The sequence below is a fragment of the Botrytis sinoallii genome, assembly GCF_014898435.1.
Source record: "Botrytis sinoallii strain Bc 23 chromosome Unknown BSIN_005, whole genome shotgun sequence".
Lineage (NCBI taxonomy): Eukaryota > Fungi > Ascomycota > Leotiomycetes > Helotiales > Sclerotiniaceae > Botrytis > Botrytis sinoallii.
Window position 1 is genome coordinate 438,549 of NW_024066032.1, and position 21,262 is coordinate 459,810.

General features: G+C 42.7%; 8 protein-coding genes across 8 annotated transcripts; 2 read left to right on the top strand and 6 right to left on the bottom strand.

Moving 5' to 3' along the window:
- Nucleotides 1-166: 166 nt before the first annotated feature.
- Nucleotides 167-556, bottom strand: EAF02_003379 (uncharacterized protein; the record flags this gene model as incomplete). The annotated part of the gene is made up of 2 exons (XM_038899427.1): nt 167-213; nt 304-556. The coding sequence occupies 2 exons, from the start codon at nt 554-556 to the stop codon at nt 167-169; spliced, it is 300 nt and encodes a 99-aa protein (XP_038760354.1).
- Nucleotides 557-814: 258 nt separating this feature from the next.
- On the bottom strand, nt 815-4,189 carry EAF02_003380 (uncharacterized protein; the record flags this gene model as incomplete). Its single annotated transcript, XM_038899428.1, has 12 exons — nt 815-1,284; nt 1,332-1,502; nt 1,566-1,727; nt 1,777-1,917; nt 1,966-2,577; nt 2,628-2,745; nt 2,798-3,058; nt 3,112-3,174; nt 3,223-3,235; nt 3,280-3,369; nt 3,431-4,004; nt 4,090-4,189. The coding sequence occupies 12 exons, from the start codon at nt 4,187-4,189 to the stop codon at nt 815-817; spliced, it is 2,775 nt and encodes a 924-aa protein (XP_038760355.1).
- A 1,185-nt stretch (nt 4,190-5,374) lies between these two features.
- Nucleotides 5,375-6,534, bottom strand: EAF02_003381 (uncharacterized protein; the record flags this gene model as incomplete). The annotated part of the gene is made up of 2 exons (XM_038899429.1): nt 5,375-6,049; nt 6,496-6,534. The coding sequence occupies 2 exons, from the start codon at nt 6,532-6,534 to the stop codon at nt 5,375-5,377; spliced, it is 714 nt and encodes a 237-aa protein (XP_038760356.1).
- Nucleotides 6,535-8,613: 2,079 nt separating this feature from the next.
- EAF02_003382 (uncharacterized protein) lies at nt 8,614-10,197 on the bottom strand (the record flags this gene model as incomplete). Its single annotated transcript, XM_038899430.1, has 3 exons — nt 8,614-9,846; nt 9,894-10,049; nt 10,135-10,197. The coding sequence occupies 3 exons, from the start codon at nt 10,195-10,197 to the stop codon at nt 8,614-8,616; spliced, it is 1,452 nt and encodes a 483-aa protein (XP_038760357.1).
- A 1,281-nt stretch (nt 10,198-11,478) lies between these two features.
- Nucleotides 11,479-14,137, bottom strand: EAF02_003383 (uncharacterized protein; the record flags this gene model as incomplete). The annotated part of the gene is made up of 3 exons (XM_038899431.1): nt 11,479-12,540; nt 12,590-13,377; nt 13,429-14,137. The coding sequence occupies 3 exons, from the start codon at nt 14,135-14,137 to the stop codon at nt 11,479-11,481; spliced, it is 2,559 nt and encodes an 852-aa protein (XP_038760358.1).
- A 2,314-nt stretch (nt 14,138-16,451) lies between these two features.
- Nucleotides 16,452-17,198, bottom strand: EAF02_003384 (uncharacterized protein; the record flags this gene model as incomplete). Its single annotated transcript, XM_038899432.1, has 2 exons — nt 16,452-17,102; nt 17,151-17,198. The coding sequence occupies 2 exons, from the start codon at nt 17,196-17,198 to the stop codon at nt 16,452-16,454; spliced, it is 699 nt and encodes a 232-aa protein (XP_038760359.1).
- Nucleotides 17,199-17,700: 502 nt separating this feature from the next.
- Nucleotides 17,701-19,673, top strand: EAF02_003385 (uncharacterized protein; the record flags this gene model as incomplete). Its single annotated transcript, XM_038899433.1, has 2 exons — nt 17,701-18,301; nt 18,352-19,673. 2 exons carry the CDS (start codon nt 17,701-17,703, stop codon nt 19,671-19,673), a joined length of 1,923 nt encoding a protein of 640 aa, XP_038760360.1.
- Nucleotides 19,674-20,332: 659 nt separating this feature from the next.
- EAF02_003386 (uncharacterized protein) lies at nt 20,333-21,172 on the top strand (the record flags this gene model as incomplete). The annotated part of the gene is made up of 3 exons (XM_038899434.1): nt 20,333-20,636; nt 20,771-20,902; nt 21,006-21,172. The coding sequence occupies 3 exons, from the start codon at nt 20,333-20,335 to the stop codon at nt 21,170-21,172; spliced, it is 603 nt and encodes a 200-aa protein (XP_038760361.1).
- Between the last annotated feature and the right edge of the window lie 90 nt (nt 21,173-21,262).

Sequence of the window (21,262 nt, forward strand, 5' to 3'; positions counted from 1 at the left end):
CCTAATCCTTAACCCTTAGCCTTAATCATAATCATACTTCCCTCCATTCGAGTTCTAGGGAGTATATACCCAGCTTGATGTATCTACCCGACAAAGCAAGGAAATCTTTTAAAAGAAATCTCGCCAGCAACCATTAAAGAGTAGTAGCTATTTCGCTTGTAATCACTCAGACGTCATACATACGATTTCTCGCTTCCAGTGCACCTTTAATAGCTAACTCCCAAGTTAGCAATCACTCCACGATCAGAACTCAAACACTATCATCCAGTAAAAGAAGCATATCAACAAAATCAAATAACTCACCATCACAACTATCCTTAGCATCACCAAAAAGCATCCTCGTACCGGGCATATAAAACATCGGATTAACCACATCAGCATATCCACTTGCCATACCTCTCTTCATAACAATCACCTGTTTACTCTTCCACGCGTGTAAAACAGGCATACCGGCAATACTAGAACCCGGTTCAAGAGCAATAGGATTAACTGTATCATTTGCGCCAATGACAAGTGTTACATCTGTTTCTCCGAAATCATCATTGATTTCATCCATTTAGAGAACAATATCGTATGGAACGCTAGCTTCAGCAAGAAGAACATTGCATTGACCAGGCATACGACTGACGACAGGATGAATGGCGAACGGACCATTTAATGCCTTTATCCTCTACGCATTTCGAGTGATATCGCTGATAGCATATTGAGCTTTGCGACACTGCCATACCATATCCGACAACGATGATAACACTTTTCCGCATTTTCAAGGGATCCACAACTTCATCGATATTGGTTCGGTGATTTGTCCTTCGATTTATGCCTCAGTTTCCGTGCTAGGAGCTATTATCTCCAAGACAGAACGTTTCCGATAGATCGATTCATCCCGACACCACATAATAGAAGATAGGATTGAACCACTAAATCCTATCAAAGATCCAACTGTCGTTAAAAGCGGCATATCGAGCATGAAGCCTTCAGATACAATTGCGAATCCAGAATATGCATTGAGCACAGTAATGACGACAGGCATATCTGCTCCACCAATAGCAGCGGTAGTTGTGTAACCTTTGATAAAACTAAGAACTGCATTACCACCCAAGCAACATGCGGCAATCACTGGTGCAGCAGGTGCAAAAGTAATGAAGGCTGCCATGTTGGCCATATTAAGAGCAAGTAGAGTAGAGTTTACCGAGTGTTTAGGACCCGGAAGCCTGATTGGTTTGGAAGACATCCGACCAGCAAGTTTAAGGTAAGCTACTATGGATCCAGTAAACGTAACACCACCTATATGTATTAGCAGAGCAGCGAGAATCATAAAAGTGATTTATTACCAATGAGAACACCCATGTATCCAGCTATGAGGTGAAGTTGTGAAATGTCACCAATATCTGCCATGACTGATCCGAAACTAGTTAAAACAGCAGCAAGACCAACCACAGAGTGAAGTGCCGCCACAGTTTGAGGTAAGTCAGTTGCGGTAGTGCGTCGTCCAATTCTCAATCCTATTACAAACAATTGTGAGTTGAATAAAATTTACATGGAAGAAGAAAGTACCAATTACTTACCAATGATGGCCCCACAACCAGCAACGGCTGCGAATTGTGCAAGTACTTCAACAGGAAATCCAACCGCGGCTAGTGATGCAAGTATGCCGACTCCAACACCCAGAATACCCAAAAGGTTACCTTGACGCGCCGTTGTTTGAGAAGCAAGACCAGATAATGATGCTAGTAAAGTTAGTAGTTATTTTAGTAAGAAATGCAAAAGTGGAATTACCAATGCACAGGAGACTGCTAGCAATATATCCTGCTTGTACCAGCCCAGCCATACCAGTGGATGCAGCGGCTATATACCCGGCACCAAAAACAACAGCAGGTACAGCATATAACCATGGGTATTCCTTTGGATCAGTTGGTCCTGTAAAGAGTCAGTTAAGGTGACATTGGAAAGGAGTATAGTACTTACGCGTGAACATATCTAACATTCGTTTGGTAATCAGAAATCCACCAGAAACATTTACAAATGCAAGTATTACAGACAAAGCACCGAGAGCTTGAGGAATAGTATGTGGTACAAGACCACCTCCCATGATGAAAAATCCACCAACACCGACCATACCTGAGATCGCATTTGTCACACTCATGAGTGGAGAATGTAAGGCAGGAGCAACTCCCCATACGGTTCTGTAGCCAATCAATCCAGCCAGTGCAAACGTGAAGACATTGTTCATAAATAAAGGCCCAGTTGCTTTGCCAAGAAGAAGTGCAAGACTCATTCCACCGGTGATAGCTCCGACTTCACGTGTTTGCTTTTGCCAAGGAGTCAAGGGTACAGTATTAGCAGCTGACGCATTAACATCGATAGCTGAGGCAGCTTTTGGAGCTGGCGGAGCTGGTCGTGGTGCAGTGGGTATGATTTCTCCATTGTGAGTGACAATTGAACCACGAACAACTTCATCCTTGAGATCGATTCCGAATTGCTTCTCTTCAGGGGCAATAGAAAGGAGGAATTTAGTAATGTTATTAGAGTACAAGGTGGAAGATTGAGTCGGTAGTCGAGAGGGAAGATCAGTATATCCTGAAACTAAATTAGCTTTGCCTCGGAATCCATCAAATCATGCCACAAACCTATAATCTTAACTCCTTTATGTTCAATCAATTGACCTGGAACAGTAACATCACAATTACCACCTGCTTCTGCTGCCAAATCAACAATGACAGAACCAGGTTTCATTGCGGCAACCATCTGTGGATTTAGTCAGATCTTTTTCAATAATTTTATGCCTGTGTATGCTTACATCTTCGTGGATCAATTTAGGAGCAGGACGGCCGGGAATCAATGCAGTAGTAATGATAATATCAACTTCACGACATTGTTCCATGAACAATTTCTTCTCGGCCTCCATGAATTCTTTTGACATTTCTTTTCCATAACCGCCGGCGCCAGATCCATCTTCTTTGAAATCTACCTCGATGAATTCAGCACCTAATGATTGGACTTGCTCACGTGCAGCTGATCTGGTGTCAAATCCCCGTACGATTGCTCCCATGCGTCGAGCCTAATTAGGAAAACCATTAATATCTATCTCACAAAGTAGAGTCAAATGCTTACTGTTGCAATGGCACTTAAACCAGCCACACCAGCACCGATGACAAGTACTTTACAAGGAGGAACCTAAATAAATTAATGACGTCAACTAAAAGCGGATACTTGAGTAAGTACCTTTCTAAATTCACTAAATTAGTCTAGAACGCTAGCAACTTATGAACATTTACTTACCCAGCAGCAGTGACTTGACCAGTCATGTAACGACCAAAATGATTTGAAGCCTCTAGGACAGCTTTGTAACCGGCTATATTAGCCATAGAGCTAATCACGATAGTATGTGAGCTTTTCATTCTCTTGACTGCGATCTGGAAGCTATGCATACCTCAAAGCGTCGAAAACTTGAGCTCTGGAAATTCTAGGAATCATGTCCATCGCGAAAGAGGTAATCTCTCGATGCGCTAATTTCTCCACGACATTTTTGTTTACCCCTGGATATAAGAACGAGATAAGAGTTGCATTGTTCTTGAGCGAATCGACTTCATTATTAGGTCCCTCCACAGTTGGTGCCCGGACCTTTAGAAGAATATCACTCTCTGCCCAAACATTCTTCCTATTTACTATTTTAGCTCCCGCCGTTTCGTATGCCTCATCTGTGAATTGAGCTTCGGCTCCAGCACCTCGCTCAACAAGAACTCGGGAAAACCCTTTCTTAATCAACAATTGTGCATTTTGTGGAGTAATCGCAACTCGTTTTTCGTTTGGGTATGTCTCGCGAGCTATCCCAATTGTCAAATTCGAGTATGGAGTGGTGATTAAATCCGGCGTAACAGCAGCAGAGGAAGCTGTAGAAAGAGATGCGGTATTCGGGACAGCAGATGTGGTGGTAGAAGTAGTTGTCGATGTATACCTCTTGTACTTTTTCTGGCTTGTTGGATAAAGTGATCGTACGTGAGTAGCTACGAAAAAGACATATTAAGTCTCAATCAAGTAATTGATAGACGAAATCGTGAGCTAGAGCGAACGTCAGGAATGAAGACATACCAAGACTGTCACCAATCTTTGGACCCGGCGAGAGTACTTCTGAATAATTATTGGCACGACACAATCTAAGTATCGGCTTCATTGTTGAAGGCCAGGTCATCTTTTAGACCCGCATCTGTAATTGTACAAATTGATTTGGTAGAAAGAGAAGAGAAGGGAAGTTGGTAAGTTGTATTCTAGGGAAAGGAAGAATTGTTCTTGTGAGGGAGTAGGTTAGAAAGGTCGATGAATTCAAGACGAAGCGATATGGTACTAGGTAACCTGTTAGGATTGTATGAATAGGGAATGAATGTGCTAAGATCATCTGTCACAATGAATTCTACCGTGCTGTTGCACCATTTCCGAATGAATGGAAAGAGCGTTGGGTGAATGAAGTAGACGTTCTCGATAGGATTGATATGGTTCGGATTGATCGTATCATATATATGAGACGGAAGAAGGGTGCAACATTATCGTATCTAAAACTGGGTATACATAGAGGAAGGGTTACCCTACCTGTCTACCCACCTACTTACATGGTTTCCTTTATAATCTAAACAGGCTGATATGGTGGGATCTGATCTTTTTGTATGGAATTGATAATTTAATGACACTCTCAATGGAACGCTCTTTTGCCCATCAGCCAATTGAGCTTTCCATCAACGGTTTAGATTGACTGAAAGCCCTTGCTATTTCGTACCCATGAGCTATTCCTGGCTATTCTTGGCTATTCCTAGCTATTCCCCCGCAATGGATTCACATTTCCCCGCATTCCTTTCACGACAATTGGTTTATTGATTGACCGAGAAATCCGCAAGTAAGAAGAAGAGGCCGTCTTGGGTTGGTGTTACAAGAGTACCAACAAGAGGAAAAGAATTGGAAATCAAAAAGCTTGGAAATGTGGTAAAATGGAAAGAAAATCATCCGACCAACTATTAAATGTGATGAAACTATCAATCACGATACACATTGATTCTCACTTGGGTATTTGAAGGTCCGATTGATGATGCAGTGAGATGAAGAAATGCAAGCCTCACAATGCTGTAAGACAGAATGGAATCTTCGGTGCACAAGCCACGGATTGAGCACACACACGTGATACAGCAGCTAATCCATCTAGAACCAAGTTTTGTTCTCAAATGCTTCATTTTCTTCAAAAGAGTAGGCCGATGACTCTACATGATATCCTCTTCTTGAATACCCAACATATTTCTTCCACTACTCGTACTTCATATCGATCCGGCACGTGATACCCATAGTCCACATTCCCCCACTCCAAACTTCCATAGACCTCATCACTACCCCTTCATTTCCTATCAACACCAAATTTATGACAAAGATTCTGAAACTTCAACTCTAATTCGAAAAATCTATTCTCCTCTTTCTCGAGATCTCGCTGCAATTCCAAAACTTGATCATGGGAGCGCCGTTCCTCCACCACGCTTCGAATGAGTTGCTCTTCTTTCTTCGCAGATGCAACCACTTGCTCGGAGTATCTATCTTCAAACATACGGCATTTCCTCTCCAGTCCCTGATTATAATATTCTAATTCGTTAAGACGTGCTTCGAGATCCGCGGTAGCTTTTGCGATTCCTTTCTTCATTCTATCAGCTTCCGCATGGGTGCTTGTTCGACTGGCGTTGTTGATAGCTTTGGCGTCTCGAAAATCAATTTCTAAGGACTTGATCGTCTTGGAACAGTTGCTATGACTTTGCTTTATTTCGGAGAATGTCTTTAAGATGTCTTCGGACTCGGAGGACTTGGCGGCAAGAGCTTCCGTGGCTTTTGATAGCTCTTGTTCCATTTCCGTTAAAGCCGTAGTATTCTTGGCCAGTTTGGTGTTAAGCTTTGCCAGTGCTTTTGTGGAACCTTGCTTTATATTTTGCAAGTCTGTAGAAGCTTGCTCTGCCTTTGTAGTAGTAGCCTCCAGATTAGCAGCCAACTGCCCAAGTTCCTTCCTGTGCCTGGTCTCTGTATCTAGCTTCGCTTGTCAGAATGCTTGTTCCCGTTCTATTGCCTCTTCTTGAAGCTTCTTGATTGTGTCTTGCGCTTCTCTCCCTCTTTTTCTAAATTCTCCGCTTTCGCTTCCTGTAGCTCATTAACTATCATCAAAGATTCCTTCCTTATTTCTAAGAGTTCTTGGATATTGATCTTCCTCTTCTCTTCCGAGATACTGAAATTTTTATTCGCAACCTCTGTTACACCCTCCTCGAGCTTCAACTTAAATTTCTGGAGCGCTCAGCTTGCACTGAAGGGGAACGAGTTGAGGTTCCAATTCGTTCCAATTTTCTTCTTCGGGGCAGTATTTGTAGCTATAGGGTAAACCACTTTTCTTGGACTCTTTAAGCCGTTGTCGGACTTCATCGTTAAACTGTTGTGTGATATTAGCTAGAATAAGACATCAATAAGCTGCTGGAGATAATTTACCTTAAATAGAGCTCGGAGGGTGTCTGGTAATGTAGACATTTTTTGATGAGAATCTTCATTGTAAAGATTCAGAGTTTCGAGATATATTTCTTCAGCAGAGGGAGATGTAAGAGAAGATGATGCAGGAAGAGGGAGTTTAAAGGAGGTGCTGTGGAATAATGTTCTTTTGTGTCTAAAGAAGAATTGTTGTAATCCAGAAAAATACTTCTCAAGACACAAACAAGTTTTAGATATCTTAACTTCCTGTAATCTCTGGGAACAGCTCTCTCATCTCCGAGAATTACCTAGGTATGGCAGTTTTTTATTGGTATATCGGTAATGTATTATCTGTAATGAATATTTATGGATGAATGTTAGTAGGTGAATTTCGATGGATGAATAAATTCCGAACTTGATGATTCATCTTTCTAAGAAGAGATACCTATATATATTCATATCTTCTTATTCTCATCTGTCAAGTTGATTGATGGGTTGAATCTGGAGAACAAACATATCGTTCTATCTAAGATGGTGAATGAATTATTAACATCTAATCATCGTCTGATTAGACCTTGCATCCTAATCACCTCAAGACAAATCTTGAAGATGATACACATACAAATAAGAGATACTAAAGTATTCTCATCCAAGATATCAGAATGTGGATCTTTTGTGCTAGCATACTACATATATACATGTATATACGGAATTCTCATTCCTCCATAAAGCTATGAATCACATTCATTCTCACCCTCTCTATCATCAACTCCAAGATTTTTCTGTCTCCAGAAACCTACAATTCCTTGCTTCAAAGATGATTTTTTGTAAAGTCTCAACCTCCACAAAATCTATACCAAATATTGAATATAGTATCTCAGACAATAAGCTGCGTATATCACATCTTTCCACTCCTCACTCCCGGAATCTCTTCCACTTACTAAAGAAATAAACATCTCACACCAAAATCCGAATCGTTATTCCACAACTAATCGATGCTGGATTTCGAATTCAGAATTCGTGACATGATGAACCCAGTTGGCATCGATATGACTTCGAAATTCTTCAATATTCCGAATGGTCGATCGTTTATGTAATAGACTTATTTTATTTTATTTTAGTTAGACGAGATGGAATCGACACCCTCGCTTGGATTCGTTAAGTTTAAATAAAGAAACAAACCTAGCAAATTACAATTGTCTAGGTGCTCGTTAGTGAATATGAAGACCTGAGATCTGTCAAACACGAGGCAAGGTAGATTCACCACGTATCAGAATCATCTCAGTCTATCAACAGGATAGATTGAAGAGAGATGATTTATGTCACGAGATGAGCGCATTTCGCATATTCAAGTATAGTTATGTTTTTGATTTTACAACCTCGTCAGAACATGATCGAGAGGTAATGCATATGCGTAATGAAAAATTACGAGGTGTGGCAAAAACTTACCGCGAGGTAGCTTCACGCCGTGCGCTACTGGTAAAATTATGTAGGGGCTCCGTATGAGTGACGGGAACTCTAGATGAAGTGAAGTTCACTAGAGGGTAGATCAAAAGAGTGCTATAAAATCTCCTCTCAATAAGACGAGGAATTTTCACTGCATTCCTAGAGCTCTTATACATATATCATGTATATGTGCTTGCTAGAGCTGTCTGCAATAAATAAGGTGAGACAGTCATGTTAAGAATTCTTCCCGAGGTTTTCTGGAAGCAAAGTATTCGCACTCGTAAAATAACGTGGTGTTTGATATGACGGAAAACACATCATTGATTGTAGGAGAAGCTTCACAAACTGTTATAGATTTGATATCTGGTATTGTGCTTTACGTGAAAGTATATAATCCCGTCTTGAGAAGAATAGAGCAACAGAAAAATGAACGGGACTCTAACAAAAACAAGATGATGAAAACGGGAAACCCCAAAGCAAATTTTTATATCTAAAACTATTGTGGTATATATAATAAGAAATAGCAAAACCAATGGCATGAACAAACAATACTCCCGTACCCAAACGCCTACCTCTCCATTTTACCATTTTCTAATCCATAAAAATTTAAGAAGGATGATAAGTCAAAGCAGATTAACAAAATAAATAGACCATAAGAGCGACTAAAAACACGCCAGCTGTCTACCTCTATCCAATTCATCCACTTCCAGATGGCTTGTCTCGCTTCTTCCTTCCAGCATCAGCTGTCGTGCCTTCAGCCCTCTTTTTGCTCTTCGATCGTGGTGCTCGATTATCACTACTAGAGGAATGTAGATCATCCGACGAAGTGGGTGGCACGGTACTAAGAGAATCTGTTCTTCTCGCCTGGAAGTCTCGTTTTCTTGATTCTGTAGTTTTGCTGCTACTGGAAGCCTCTACTATTTTCCCATCTTTGGTAGAAACTCGCTCACCTCTGTCTGTATCGCCTCTTTCGCGGCGGTCGCGATCACGTATTGGTATCTGTGCGGGATACTCGGGACTGGAACTTGAAGCTAATCTTCCACGCTCATCTATTGATGTGTTGGGCCTTCTGGGATCTCCTCTCGAGGTTGATCGAGATACATCGATTGGGGCGCTTGGCAGTAGTGAGCGCGACTTGTCAGACGTCTCACGTCGTTCTCCTCTGTCTTTTTCCCTATCTCCCCTTTCAGATCTTCTTGTTTCTTTCCCTTTCCCTTTCCCTTTCCCTTCGTCTTCATTCCTTTTTTCTGATTCTTTTGCTCTTTCTTTCCGTTTGCGTCTTTCTGATCGCTCTTCAGGAGTCTCTTCTTGGCTTGAAGGCTGGTCATCTGATCTGTTGTCCCTTCTATCTCTGCTTCTAGTTCTATCGCCTCTGCTATCCCCACTTGGAGTTCCACGTCTCGACCCACTTGTTCCTCCCGTTGCTCTACTCGGAACTGCGGATGGAGCTCTGTCACTTTGAGATTGAGAATCGCTAGTTGTAGTAAGCGCAAAGTCCGAACCATTCGGGTGATCTTTGATCAGATTGATTGCTGCACTTATAATGTCGGCATCGCAATCCAACCCTGGGTCTCTATATTCATCCCATGTCCGTTTATCCGGTTCCCACAATCCCACCATCTTGGCCCTTTCCATATCTCTTTTTCTTTCCATCATCCAAAATCTCATTTCCGTTGATGCACATGTGACTGCATACAAAAAAGGTATATGGGGGTTGTCCGTCAGCCATTTGCGACAATATTTTTCCACTTGATTCTCCAGCGCAGTAATTTCAGCTGGTGTCATATGTTCTCTGCGTTTTGGATGTCGTTTTGCTTCAATCATCATCATAGGCTGTTGGAGCATATGAACAGTGATGTAACCCAGTAAATTGTCCACTGTTCTTCTGGACCCTCTTGCCCTGACTCCGAATTGAGATTTCAAGAAAAACTGTTTTCCGAAAATTGTGTTGGTAACCATATCTCAAAGAATCCTACTGTTTCGGATTCTTTTGCATTGTTTCCCTGAACATCTAACCCTGCTTTTGTGGAGAGATAAGCTTCCTCTTGACGACGAGTAATAAGACCATGGTTTGTCAAGTACTTTTGTTGGTATGTTTCTCCCAAGCTGCCTTTGCCTCTTTGTGCGCTGTGCTTGCCGATTTTTTATCAGGTTGAGTCTAATACTTTCATAAAATTCCACGTCCTTTCTAATCTTTTCCTTCTCTTTTTCTCTTACATCGGGGTGAACAGGTACCTCTTTTAGCGGAGTTGGCGCGCTCTTCCAGTTAGGCGCAGACATTTTTCGTAAGAAAAGAGTAAAATTTCTTGTGATAGAAAGTTAGTATGTACGGTATAATATACTCATATCAGCAGTTCAAGCCTGAGTCAAGGTTGCGATCCACATACTTTACTGAATTGATATATATGAACTTGCAAGTTTGGATCCTCTGTGTCCGAACTAATTCTCCAAGAACACTCTCGATTCCAATTCAAAAATTCTTCTTTACTTCAAACAAATCACAAGAGCAGTGATTGTAAATTCAATTCGTGTAATGGTACTATGATACGAATTGACCATCGTCGAGTTGGCTCTCTTTATATTAAAGTCCCGATGCCTGATAAGAATAACATCCAACAATTACAGTGCCGTTACGTAAAGACCTCATCCCAAATCACCGGACCTACTACTATGTCAATAATCTTCACGTATCTGCTGAAGTCGTTAGTGTTTGACCAAAGAGGCTTAAGATTCCAACGTGAAAGTAACGACACTCCCGGCAAAATCTAGGGCGCAGAATCAATCTCGTAAAATTATTATCCGAAAGAACAAATTCTTACTGGATGAACCCATGCTTTCATCATCCATAGGACACAATTGAGGTCTCTTAAATAGGTTTGTGGAATTTTCCCTCAACTTTTTTTCAAATCCCGCTTCGTAGCACGACCGGCTGTCCTTCAACTGTCCTGTAAATCATACATAGAAAAAGGGGGCCTAGGGCCCATGACAGGCGACCTCAAACGCCGACCTTATTGCTCGTAAATCTATTTGGTCGAGGTCAGTCCTGTAAGTAAGCAGGCTACCGTGTTAGACGCCACAGCTTTTCATAGTGGATACTTGACTACAAGCGAGAGGACAAGAAATAGACAAGAGGATATGCCCCGAGAGGGAAGGTCAACATCTATGCACTTTTCGTTACATGACTTCTAACTACTATACTCGGGATGAAAAATATGAAGAATCTCCTATAATGATGACTTCATACATTTAATAAACATCCTACTTGTTTTTCATAATTTTTCCTTCCCTCGTGAAACTACCACATCAATTGATAATAACTGTCATCAAATACTACCGCCCACCAAAGTTTATCAAAATCATCACAACCCGCAAACCCACTAATCTATATAGCTCGCATTAAATCTCAAAATTGGTCCTAGCCACGTATCATAATCTTCAATCTTCCCCACCTTTCCACCCCATCTCAGCACGCTTGCGAAAAATCGATAATCACCATCTCCTACATTATAGCTCACTCCATCATCGCCAGTAACTTGTGCACTCGTCCAATACTGAATATAATTACCTGGCTGTATTGGGCCACTTGCTACCGTCGCCGTACGGTTCGTGTAAGTTCCAAAGGATGGATATCCAAGATCGACGATTGGGAGTGGATTGAGAAGAAATGTAGGGGAAGGTTTGAGATGTGTTGAATGCGTGTGTGTTAGCTGTAATATTTGTATTGGCGGGTAAGAGATCGAATCTGAATGCAAGTGTATATTGTTGTGGAATATCAGCAGCTATTCCATATTGCCTGGTCGGATTGATCTCGAGGAACCCAGTGTCCTTTTGCGGTGTTCCAGCCGAGTTGAAACCAGCAACCTGGATAACCGAGATGTATGATGCATTGAACACTGAATAGGGTGGTCCGATGTAGGGAACTGTGTATGTTTCACCGGCAGAAGAGCTGACTTGGATGAAACCACCGAAGACGGGACGATTTGAAGCAACGATGCCTATGGGGGGAACGATAGAAAAATCGATGGTTTTAGACTCACCACCTGCGAGAGTGACAGTAGGGGTGGGGAAAACACCAGTTCCGTACAGCGCAATTTGGTTGTAGTTTCGTCCGGACAATTGGCCATCCGTGTAGCCAGCACCGATATGAGATAGAGTGTAGGTCTTACTAGATCCTGACGTATTATCAATGGTGATATTTGCAGCACCAAAAATAGTGTGCGTACTATCATCTCCAAGAACGATCTGCCCGGGAGAAATTGTGGTTTGAGCGTAGATGGCATCATATGCATTGATGAGACCCGCACCCTGTTGTGCAGTCGCGGAAAGGATCGTGCTATTCCAGACCCAATTGACTGGCCTAGCTGTGGTTTGTAGCAGATTCAATATTTGAGATATGCTGGCGGTGGGAAATTGGGATTTAACGAGCGCAAAACATCCTGCGACATAGGGAGTGGCCATTGAAGTCCCAGATAAAATCGCGTAATTGGAATTTACGCCTAGAGGATAGGTCGAGAGGATATGTCCGCCAGGTGCAGAGATTTGTGGTTTTAAATCATAAGTGAAATAGGTTGGACCGAAATCCGAGTAATAATCAACCAAGCCTCCTGAGTGTTGTGGAGGGCTCTTGAATTTGTTTCCCGTGAATGTTAAAGTGTATTGGGAAACCTCCAACCGAACCATAATTGTTGACAAGAGTGATTCCATCATCGGTGTTAAGATTGATATATTGTACTGCGCCAAAGTACGAAGGACTGAAGACGTTATACTCGAGTAAGTAAGAATTCGCAATGTCTGAATTGTAGCCGATGACATAGACAGGTTTTACCTTACTTGAACCCCAATTCGAAGCAATCGAATTCGGATTGCAGTAAGTAGTCGTTTTAAATGCCTCGAAAGCAAAGATTGTGGCATTTAAAAGACCACTTTGACTGACGGTATTGAGAGCATTAGTCCATGCTGAGCTATCAAACCCATCGGACACAAGATATACATATACAGGAACAGTGAGGTTGACTGGCCAAACAGATGCATAGCCGAGAGTAGAATTGGCAGAATCCACGGCCGGATAGACAAGCGGAAAATCGATGTTTGCAATGGCTCCAACAGCGATGGCACCGGGCTCCGTGGAAGGGTAATCTGCAGTGAACAACTCAGTAGCATATTGACCCAGAGAGCCTTCATTCCCGACTGCGACAATCACAGCAATTCCGGCTTGGGTAATGCTCTGTACGACAGAAGCCAATGGATCTTTATTTGAGGGGAATTCAGTTCCAACCGCAAGGGACATGCTGATAATATCAACACCATCTTCTTGTGCCTTCAACATGCCGGCCATAATAGTGTCACTACCACCTGCATTTGCGCAATCAAAAGTACGGTACATGTAGAGATTAGCCTCAGGAGCGATGCCGCTGATTGGAAAGTACCCATCTTCAGATATGGGATCCATTCCAAGAATACCTGAAGAACATTAGCTTTTGTTGAGTAGCGAAGGGGGCAGAGCCCGCTCACCTGACACGTGGGTTCCATGTCCTCCAGTGATACACGTAGATAATGGGTCTGAACTTTCCCCCAAGGTTCCGTTATCGTATACGAAAGAGTATCCACCAGTGATTTTGAAACCAGTTCCAAATCCTCCACCTAGTGCAGGATGGCGATAATCAACCCCGGTATCTACAATCCCAATTTTGATTCCTTTGCCTTTAATGTCATTTGCATGTAGCTTATCAATGCCACCCATCTCGAGAGCTGAGGCCAAATCTCCTGTTCCAGTCACTGTTGATTGTCTTTTTCGTACCGACGGAAAATCTGCATTGAAACTATCGTTTGTGTAATTTGAAAGTACACCAGGATGAGGAACTTCGTAGACTGGCCAGACACCTCCTACTCCAGAGATGTCTGAAAGCTGTCGTTGCAAGTCCACATTGGTGCCACTTTGGGTGACAGAGATAGAAAGGCCTACAAATGCTATAGAATCGAATTCGTGACGGACATCGTAGCTGATTGAGGCCGCACGTTTGTGGAAGGCATTGTGGAGATCTCGTTTGGATACAGAGGTGTTAACTCCCTTTTCCAGTTCAATGAAGAATGCCTTATCAACCGTGTTGACGTTTGAATATGAGGTACTATCATCCGCGTTTCTGTATCCCAAGTTACTACCTGGTAAAGTGACTCCATTCACAGCAACAACGAATGCTAGTAACGATGAAGAAAGAAGCATATTTCGGGTCTTCAAAAGAATCCAAATAACTAGAAGACACCCCTTTTAGACGGATGATAAGTGATTATTAGAGCGTCTTTATAGTTTACTCGCACTTGACCGCTGTGGTCTATCACATTGTGTGATTGCGAAGAGGGGGAGGAGAGAACCATTCGGACGGCCCGCAACTCTTTTGGCTTAGCAATACCGAGATGTAATCCATTTAATTTTCAGACAACCATCACTGAAGTTTTGATTCACCTAACGTCATATAACTATGGACAGGGTTGAGAAGGACCGTTTGTAGATTCCAAAGGCACAATACCAACGCGATGATACATGATGATTGGATAGAATGCATATCAAGGTCGGGATTAAAGCTCGTTGAAAGTTCGACAACTGTCGGTCTTGACTATATCGGATTCAATATTGCATGTCGATGAAGTGATTTTGCACAGATTCGCATGCATATGAGATGAAAGTCAAGAAAAAACTAGGATTTCCACCGGGGATGATTAGACCTTCAAGACGCTTGCAAATTAAAGAGTGGAGACAGCAATATGTGAGATTAAGCTTCATTCCCATAATTCCTTCCAGACTTACAAGATCTGACCTAATCCCGGCTGTTGATTATACATGCATTCAAATTTATTGATTTGAAATGGGCAGAGATGAATTTCACGACACTCAATGTCTAGATAACAACCCCAAGTCTTGACAGGGAGCAAGGATTTGACCAATCGCGAGGCGCTGATATTGTGCTGAACAACCTCAATTGATGTAGGGGTCTTTATCAAAAGACGGGACCAAATTGGTTCTTCTTCTCCTGTCCACTGGGACTCGAGCAGGGTGGCAGGCACCTCATGCATCTAATAGTCAAAAGAGAAGGTGCTATACACACTGGACACCGTTATTTTGTAACAGTAAAACGCATTCGATAAGGAAAAGTGGTGACTTCTGTTGAACAGAATATGTCATATTTATTTATGTAACTGTAGGTAGATAAATGCACTTATTAATTCCTGGTTTGGATTCAGTAGCATAAACGAGATATCTGCTTTAGATCTATCAGAAACGGACAACATCTATCAAGAATGGTATGATTGTAACGTAGGCAAAGAGGAAAAACAATATTTGATCTTTCTAACCTTATCAGCGATATTGTACAAGTTGACGATAAGCAATATCACGCCCGGATATCAATCGTATAATGCTGTAAATAACTAGGTGTCAAATCAGAAGGAGTTCGACTTTGAGTAATAATCATAAAGCCATCGAATTTTGCCTCAAACCTTGGGTGGTGCCATGCGGATCAGATCGGTACACCCGCTACAAAAAAAGTTGCTAGGCGTTGTAAGCAATCCTTCTCGTTAATACAACACAACGTTTCTGCATATATAGTCTGCATCTAGTATTGAGAGGCGTTTCTATGCCGGGCACGCAAGACTTGCATTTAATTTCTGGATCTCGCCTGATTAGGTAGAGCCTCGTCTTCGGATGCGGCTGGGCCTCATGATTGCATAGGCATAGGTAGACACTGCAAATCAATTCTTCAGAAGTGCTTTTATCTACTTGTGGAGCAGCATGATTTGAGTTACTGACGCTCGTCTCTAGGTCTTTCAAACTTCGACAACAGCGTCTGCAGCATGAAATACTAGTAGATCCGCAATTTGTTGATTTCGATCTCGTAACACATGCAGATATCGTTGCATTTTAGAGTCAATGAGACCCTAGGACGTTTTCGGAGTAAGTTCAAGGACATATTTCGAGTCTAATAATCTGCAGCTCGGCTTTCTGAATGCGTTCATGATACATATCGGCACCGATTCCGAGCAAGTTGACCAAGCTAGCTGGACGTACCTGCAGGTGTCCTCGTATTGGTATAAAGCACCCTTGAATGGACGATTGATTGCACTGTCTTGAAAAACTTTGGGAATATCGAATTTCATTGTAAATATAGATGATAGCATATACGATTGCTTGCGAGCGCTTTTTGAAGAGTTCTCTGAAAGCAATGGCAGAAAACATAGCAACGAAGGAGTTACATCGGTCGGTCTTCAACTAAATAAGTTAGGACGATGTCTCATTGAGCGAACAACCATGACTATGCTTTAAAATAGAATAATCAGGAACTTGTTCTTTCGACCATTGAAACCCCAGAGTGTTACGTAGAATCCAGATGACTGTTGATCTGTTTATTTCCAGAATATCGATGGAATAGAATTTGTAAGAATCAGCTGGATCTATTCAGAGAAGATATCGGTTTGACGTGATGATATATATCGACTTTGTAGTGATGACCATAAAACTTATAATTGACACATTCCTTTGACCTTTAGCAGGTTTTCTTGCCATTGATTGATGGCTGTGAAGGCGCATTTTTCACTTCCCATTTCTCCCAACCAGCCTGGCATAAATCTTCCTCCACAACTAAATCTCTCATTCGGAATAATCTCGTCACTGGCAGGTTTAAAATCCATGCAAGTAATCCTGACTTTCTCACAACAGTTGTAAATAAGAACCATAAAGTAGCACTCCCTGCTCCGGCTAAACAACCAACGATTACCTGTTTTGGTGTGTGGTAGTTCAAATAGATTCTGCTCCAAGCTACCAGTCCGGCGTTGATCAAGACTAGTCCAGATAGGCCAATCCGGGCGGTGATACTCAGTGGTGTATGCGAAGGTGTTGGCTTCCTTGGGACATGTCGAAAAAGTAAAAATAGTGTCAAGCTTATTGAGAAGAAAGCCACGAACTGGGAGTGGGAAGATGGCATTCCATAGCCTTTTCCATGCATTTGTTTCGGGCGTTCTTCCTTCAGTATACGTTTCAAAATGAAGTTCAACGCCTCACATGCCATTTGTCCACCAAACATCATGAGTATTTCGATTTCGCGCGTCGACCAGATGAGAGTGGCATACACGACGCATAGTCCTTGGGGTACGAGAGCGAGCCATGCGCAGAAATAGGAGACTGGATCATTAGGGTCCTGAGTCCAATTAGCATAGTTCGCGCGGAAAGGAGAGCTGGCACATACATAATGAACATGCGTCAAGGAAAGTGAGGCTAATGGAGTTTCTGCCATGTTGATAGTCTCGCGCTGAATATTGCGAATAGATCGCACTCCTTGTAGACACTTCTCACAATTGAGGCTCAAAGCTCGTTATTCGGGAGGGGCTTGCTAAGTGAAATCTGTTACCTCATTTCTATGTGGGTATTCAATGTGATGCTCTCACTGGGTATCAAATCTACGAATCTTTTATCGAAGAACTTGGCCGGTGACTAGGTATGACGGTGGGTTATCAGAGGTCTTTAAAGGCGGCATGGCATTTTCGTTAAAGCAGCTCTGTAAAACAATTCCATCATCCTCAGATTACGCCCCATCATAATTATCAATACACATCCGCCACTGAGAATATCTTTCCCTTACTTTCACCAATTTTTAGAACTGTGAAGTCTGGATGTCTTGGTTGTTTCGCTCATGTTTATGACCTTAATGGTCGAATCACTTCTACTACCTAGAGAACCTAGAGCAGAAGTTGTTCTATTGGCTTGTTTCGCTGTTCGTCATTCTATCTTCCACCAAGATGGAGGATCAGCGAACAGAGGAGTTTGAATGCGTCGCCGCTATCTTTCCTGAAATCGAATTCGACTCCAGTAACAAGTTTCGCGCATCCATCGAACTATCTGTTAAGCCCGCAAACCCGGTCACTGTCTCGTTTCCCACTGCATCCGATGGTGTGCTAAACTTTCCTACCCCGCCATTGTCTACCAGCTCTGATAATGCGGAGGGCAATGCCACCAATAACCCCTTAGTTAATAATACCGAATCGCACGAAATCACGTATCTACCGTCACTACAACTGCACATTACTTTACCAGAAGGTTATCCGGAAATCGAACCTCCCAAGTTTGAGCTGTCTACAACGCCCGCATGGCTTCCCCGAACCCGCCTTGATGAGCTCGAGGCCGATGGAGTTCGCATGTGGGAAGAAATGGGTCACGATTTAGTGGTGTTCGCATACATCGATTCGCTACAACAAGGGGCTGAGAATGCCTTTGGTTATGGCGAGGAGGACAAAATGTTAGAGATTCCACAAGATGATAAGATCGCTTTGCTCGATTTCGACATCAAATCTATACAAGAAGCATTCGACAAGGGAACTTACGATTGCGGTATCTGTCTAGGTAGTGTGACTCTGGCTTCTTATTGCATCTATTTGCTGACTTGACTTCAGATCCAAAAAAGGGTTCCGCTTGCCACAAGATGATCGATTGCGGGCACGTCTTTTGCATCGAATGTCTACAGGATTTCTATAACAATGCGATTAAAGAGGGTGATTTAATATCAGTCCGATGCTTGGCCCCGAATTGCGCAAAAGAACGAGCCGAAAAATCCACCAAAAAATCTCGAAAGTCAAAAACTCAATTGAGTCCCAGCGAACTTCTTCAAATACCTCTTGAACATGATGTTGTAACACGATTTGTCAAACTCAAGCATAAAGCTCAACTGGAATCTGATAAAAACACTGTTTACTGCCCACGAGCTTGGTGTAACGGAGCCGCTAGATCAAAGAAATATCGCAAACCAGAAGGTCTTGAGGATGATGAAAGTTCAGATGATGAATCTGAAACAGAGATGAAAGGAAAGGGAAAGGGTTTTGTTGCAGGAGCGGACCTTATCGCAATCTGCGAAGACTGTTCTTATGCTTTCTGCAGTCGATGTTTACAGGGATGGCATGGGGAATTCAAAGCTTGCACTCCAAAGAGAGAGAAAGAAGAGCTTTCTGAAGAAGAAAAGGCGTCGCTGGAATACATGCAGCTTCATACCACACCTTGCCCTACATGTGCCGCCCCGGTTCAGAAAACACACGGGTGTAACCACATGATCTGTTTCAGATGCAATTCCCATTTCTGTTATCTTTGCTCTGCTTGGCTGGAACCAGCAAATCCTTACAAGCATTTCAATCAAGAAACTACGGGCTGCTATCAACGCCTTTGGGAACTCGAAGCGGGTGATGGGGACGATGTGGGGCGCGGTTTTGGTGGTGGAGTACAGGAAGCAATCATTGAGGTCCCTCAGGAGGAGATAGAAGAACCTGAGGTGGAGGAACCAGAGCAGGAAGTTCAGGAGCCTGGCGAAGAAATTGAGCAAGGTGAACGACAGGAGGTAGAACGACAAGCCCCTCTCGTCTTGCGTCTAAATCAGCCTCGTCAAGTTGCACAACCTGCCCCCGCAGTCCCTGATGCCCCGCAGGCACGTCGTGGGCAACACAATCGAGGAAATCGACAAAACCAGGCTCGTGGTAATGGGGCTCCTCGTGGTCGTGCTGCTGGTATGAATAGACCAGAAATTCCAAGGCAAGGGGCTGGCAGAGGTCGAGGTCGGGGTAGGGGTCGAGATGACATGATTGCCGATGTCCAAGATCAGGATCAGCATGCAGCAAATCAGGCTTGGGTCCAGAGATTTGTACGCATGGCATTAAATGACGAAGAAGATCAGTTAGAGTGGGATGATGACGAAGAAAACCATGCCGCCTGGGAAATACCAGTTCGGTAACAGATATGATAATTATTAATAGAGTCGGATCAAGGACGTGGATTGCGATGGCGCTGGCGATAGAAATTACATATTTAGTGGCGTTACACGGTTTGTCATTTTAGACGATTGGGATATCTTGGTTTGCATATTAGCGAAGGGGGTGCATGAAGGAGTACGTCGATCTGCCGGAAATATTTGACATGACACATACTTTATCTAGTTATTAAGAAATGTTACTCAATGAGTGCCTACATAAGGGTTGTAATGTATCAACCTCTTTCGATCTCTTTCGATCTAGAAAGCATCTCGTCGGAGGGGATATAAATTCAACCACCAAAAGTGCAATCTTTTGCGATATTCACAGCAGTTTAAGACATGAATAAAAGCTCTAGTGAGCCTTATCGATCGATAGGTAGTCAAAGTAACAATTCGATTTTGAGACATGGGGCTTTTTGAAAAACAGAACATTGGACGTTGAAAAATCAAGTAAACCAGCCGTTAGTCCCTGGCTATGATCGCTACTATCTATGACATCACGACTTAATAACAAGCTGTCGCCAATAACACACGAATTCGTATAGCCTTCAATAAAACCACGCAAAATAAACAACGCCTAGACTTATATCATCGAACCAATCTCGAAATTGACAACCTTAACAATCCCTTCATCTCCAAAAATGTCAACAGGTCCCTCGACCACCACACCCGCCTCTATTCATGAACCTCACCCCGATCCCATCGCTCTCACTGCAACTCCTGAAAATCATAAAGAAATAAACTATACGCCTGATCCCACATTATCTATCCCCCTCTCTCCTTCGCGTCAGAAGATCGTAACAAGTATTACATCGCTTTACAGCGGGAGCTGTGTGGATGGAGGCACCGGGGAGCAAGACATGCATGTTTATTCTGAAAAGGCGATTTATGATGATCCGTGGAGTTATTGCGATACGAGGTTTAAGATTGCGGGACAGTGGTATGGTGAGTTGTTTTCCGTGTGAAAGACGCGAATAAGGATTTGATCCTGAGATGAGTCCAGAGCGGGACAAAATGCCAAGTGTAGATTTGACGAACAGATTCAAGAGAAAGAAAACTAATCCGAGACAATGGAATAGGGATACCTATGATAATGGGGTCATCTGAAACTCTTGCTACAGAAGTCGTGAAGTCTTCAGACGACGAAATTGTGTTTAAATTGCGGCAGGAGTATAGACCGAAACTCTTGCCAAAAGGAAAGGCTGTTGATAGTATGTACTTTCTTCCCCTTTCAGTCCATTTCATTTCTTTAGATTTATGTTTCCTCACTCAACATCTACTAAAGCATCTGAGTACGTTACTTACGTAAAATAGGTCTTATCAGCTTGAAGCTCGTGGAAGAAGGAGGTGAAGAGAAGGTTATTTATCACAAAGACATGTGGAATGAAAAAGATTATAGTCATGAGGGGTTGGGAAAAGTGTTCAAGACGCTGAATGGAGATTATTTGACTGGGATTACGAGACCTCCCAAGAGTTTGTAGAGGCACGAGGGTATTGCCTCTGAACCTCATGGGCCAGGAGAGGAGAAGGATATCGAGTGGTAAGGGGCAGGACATTGCTTTTTAATATTT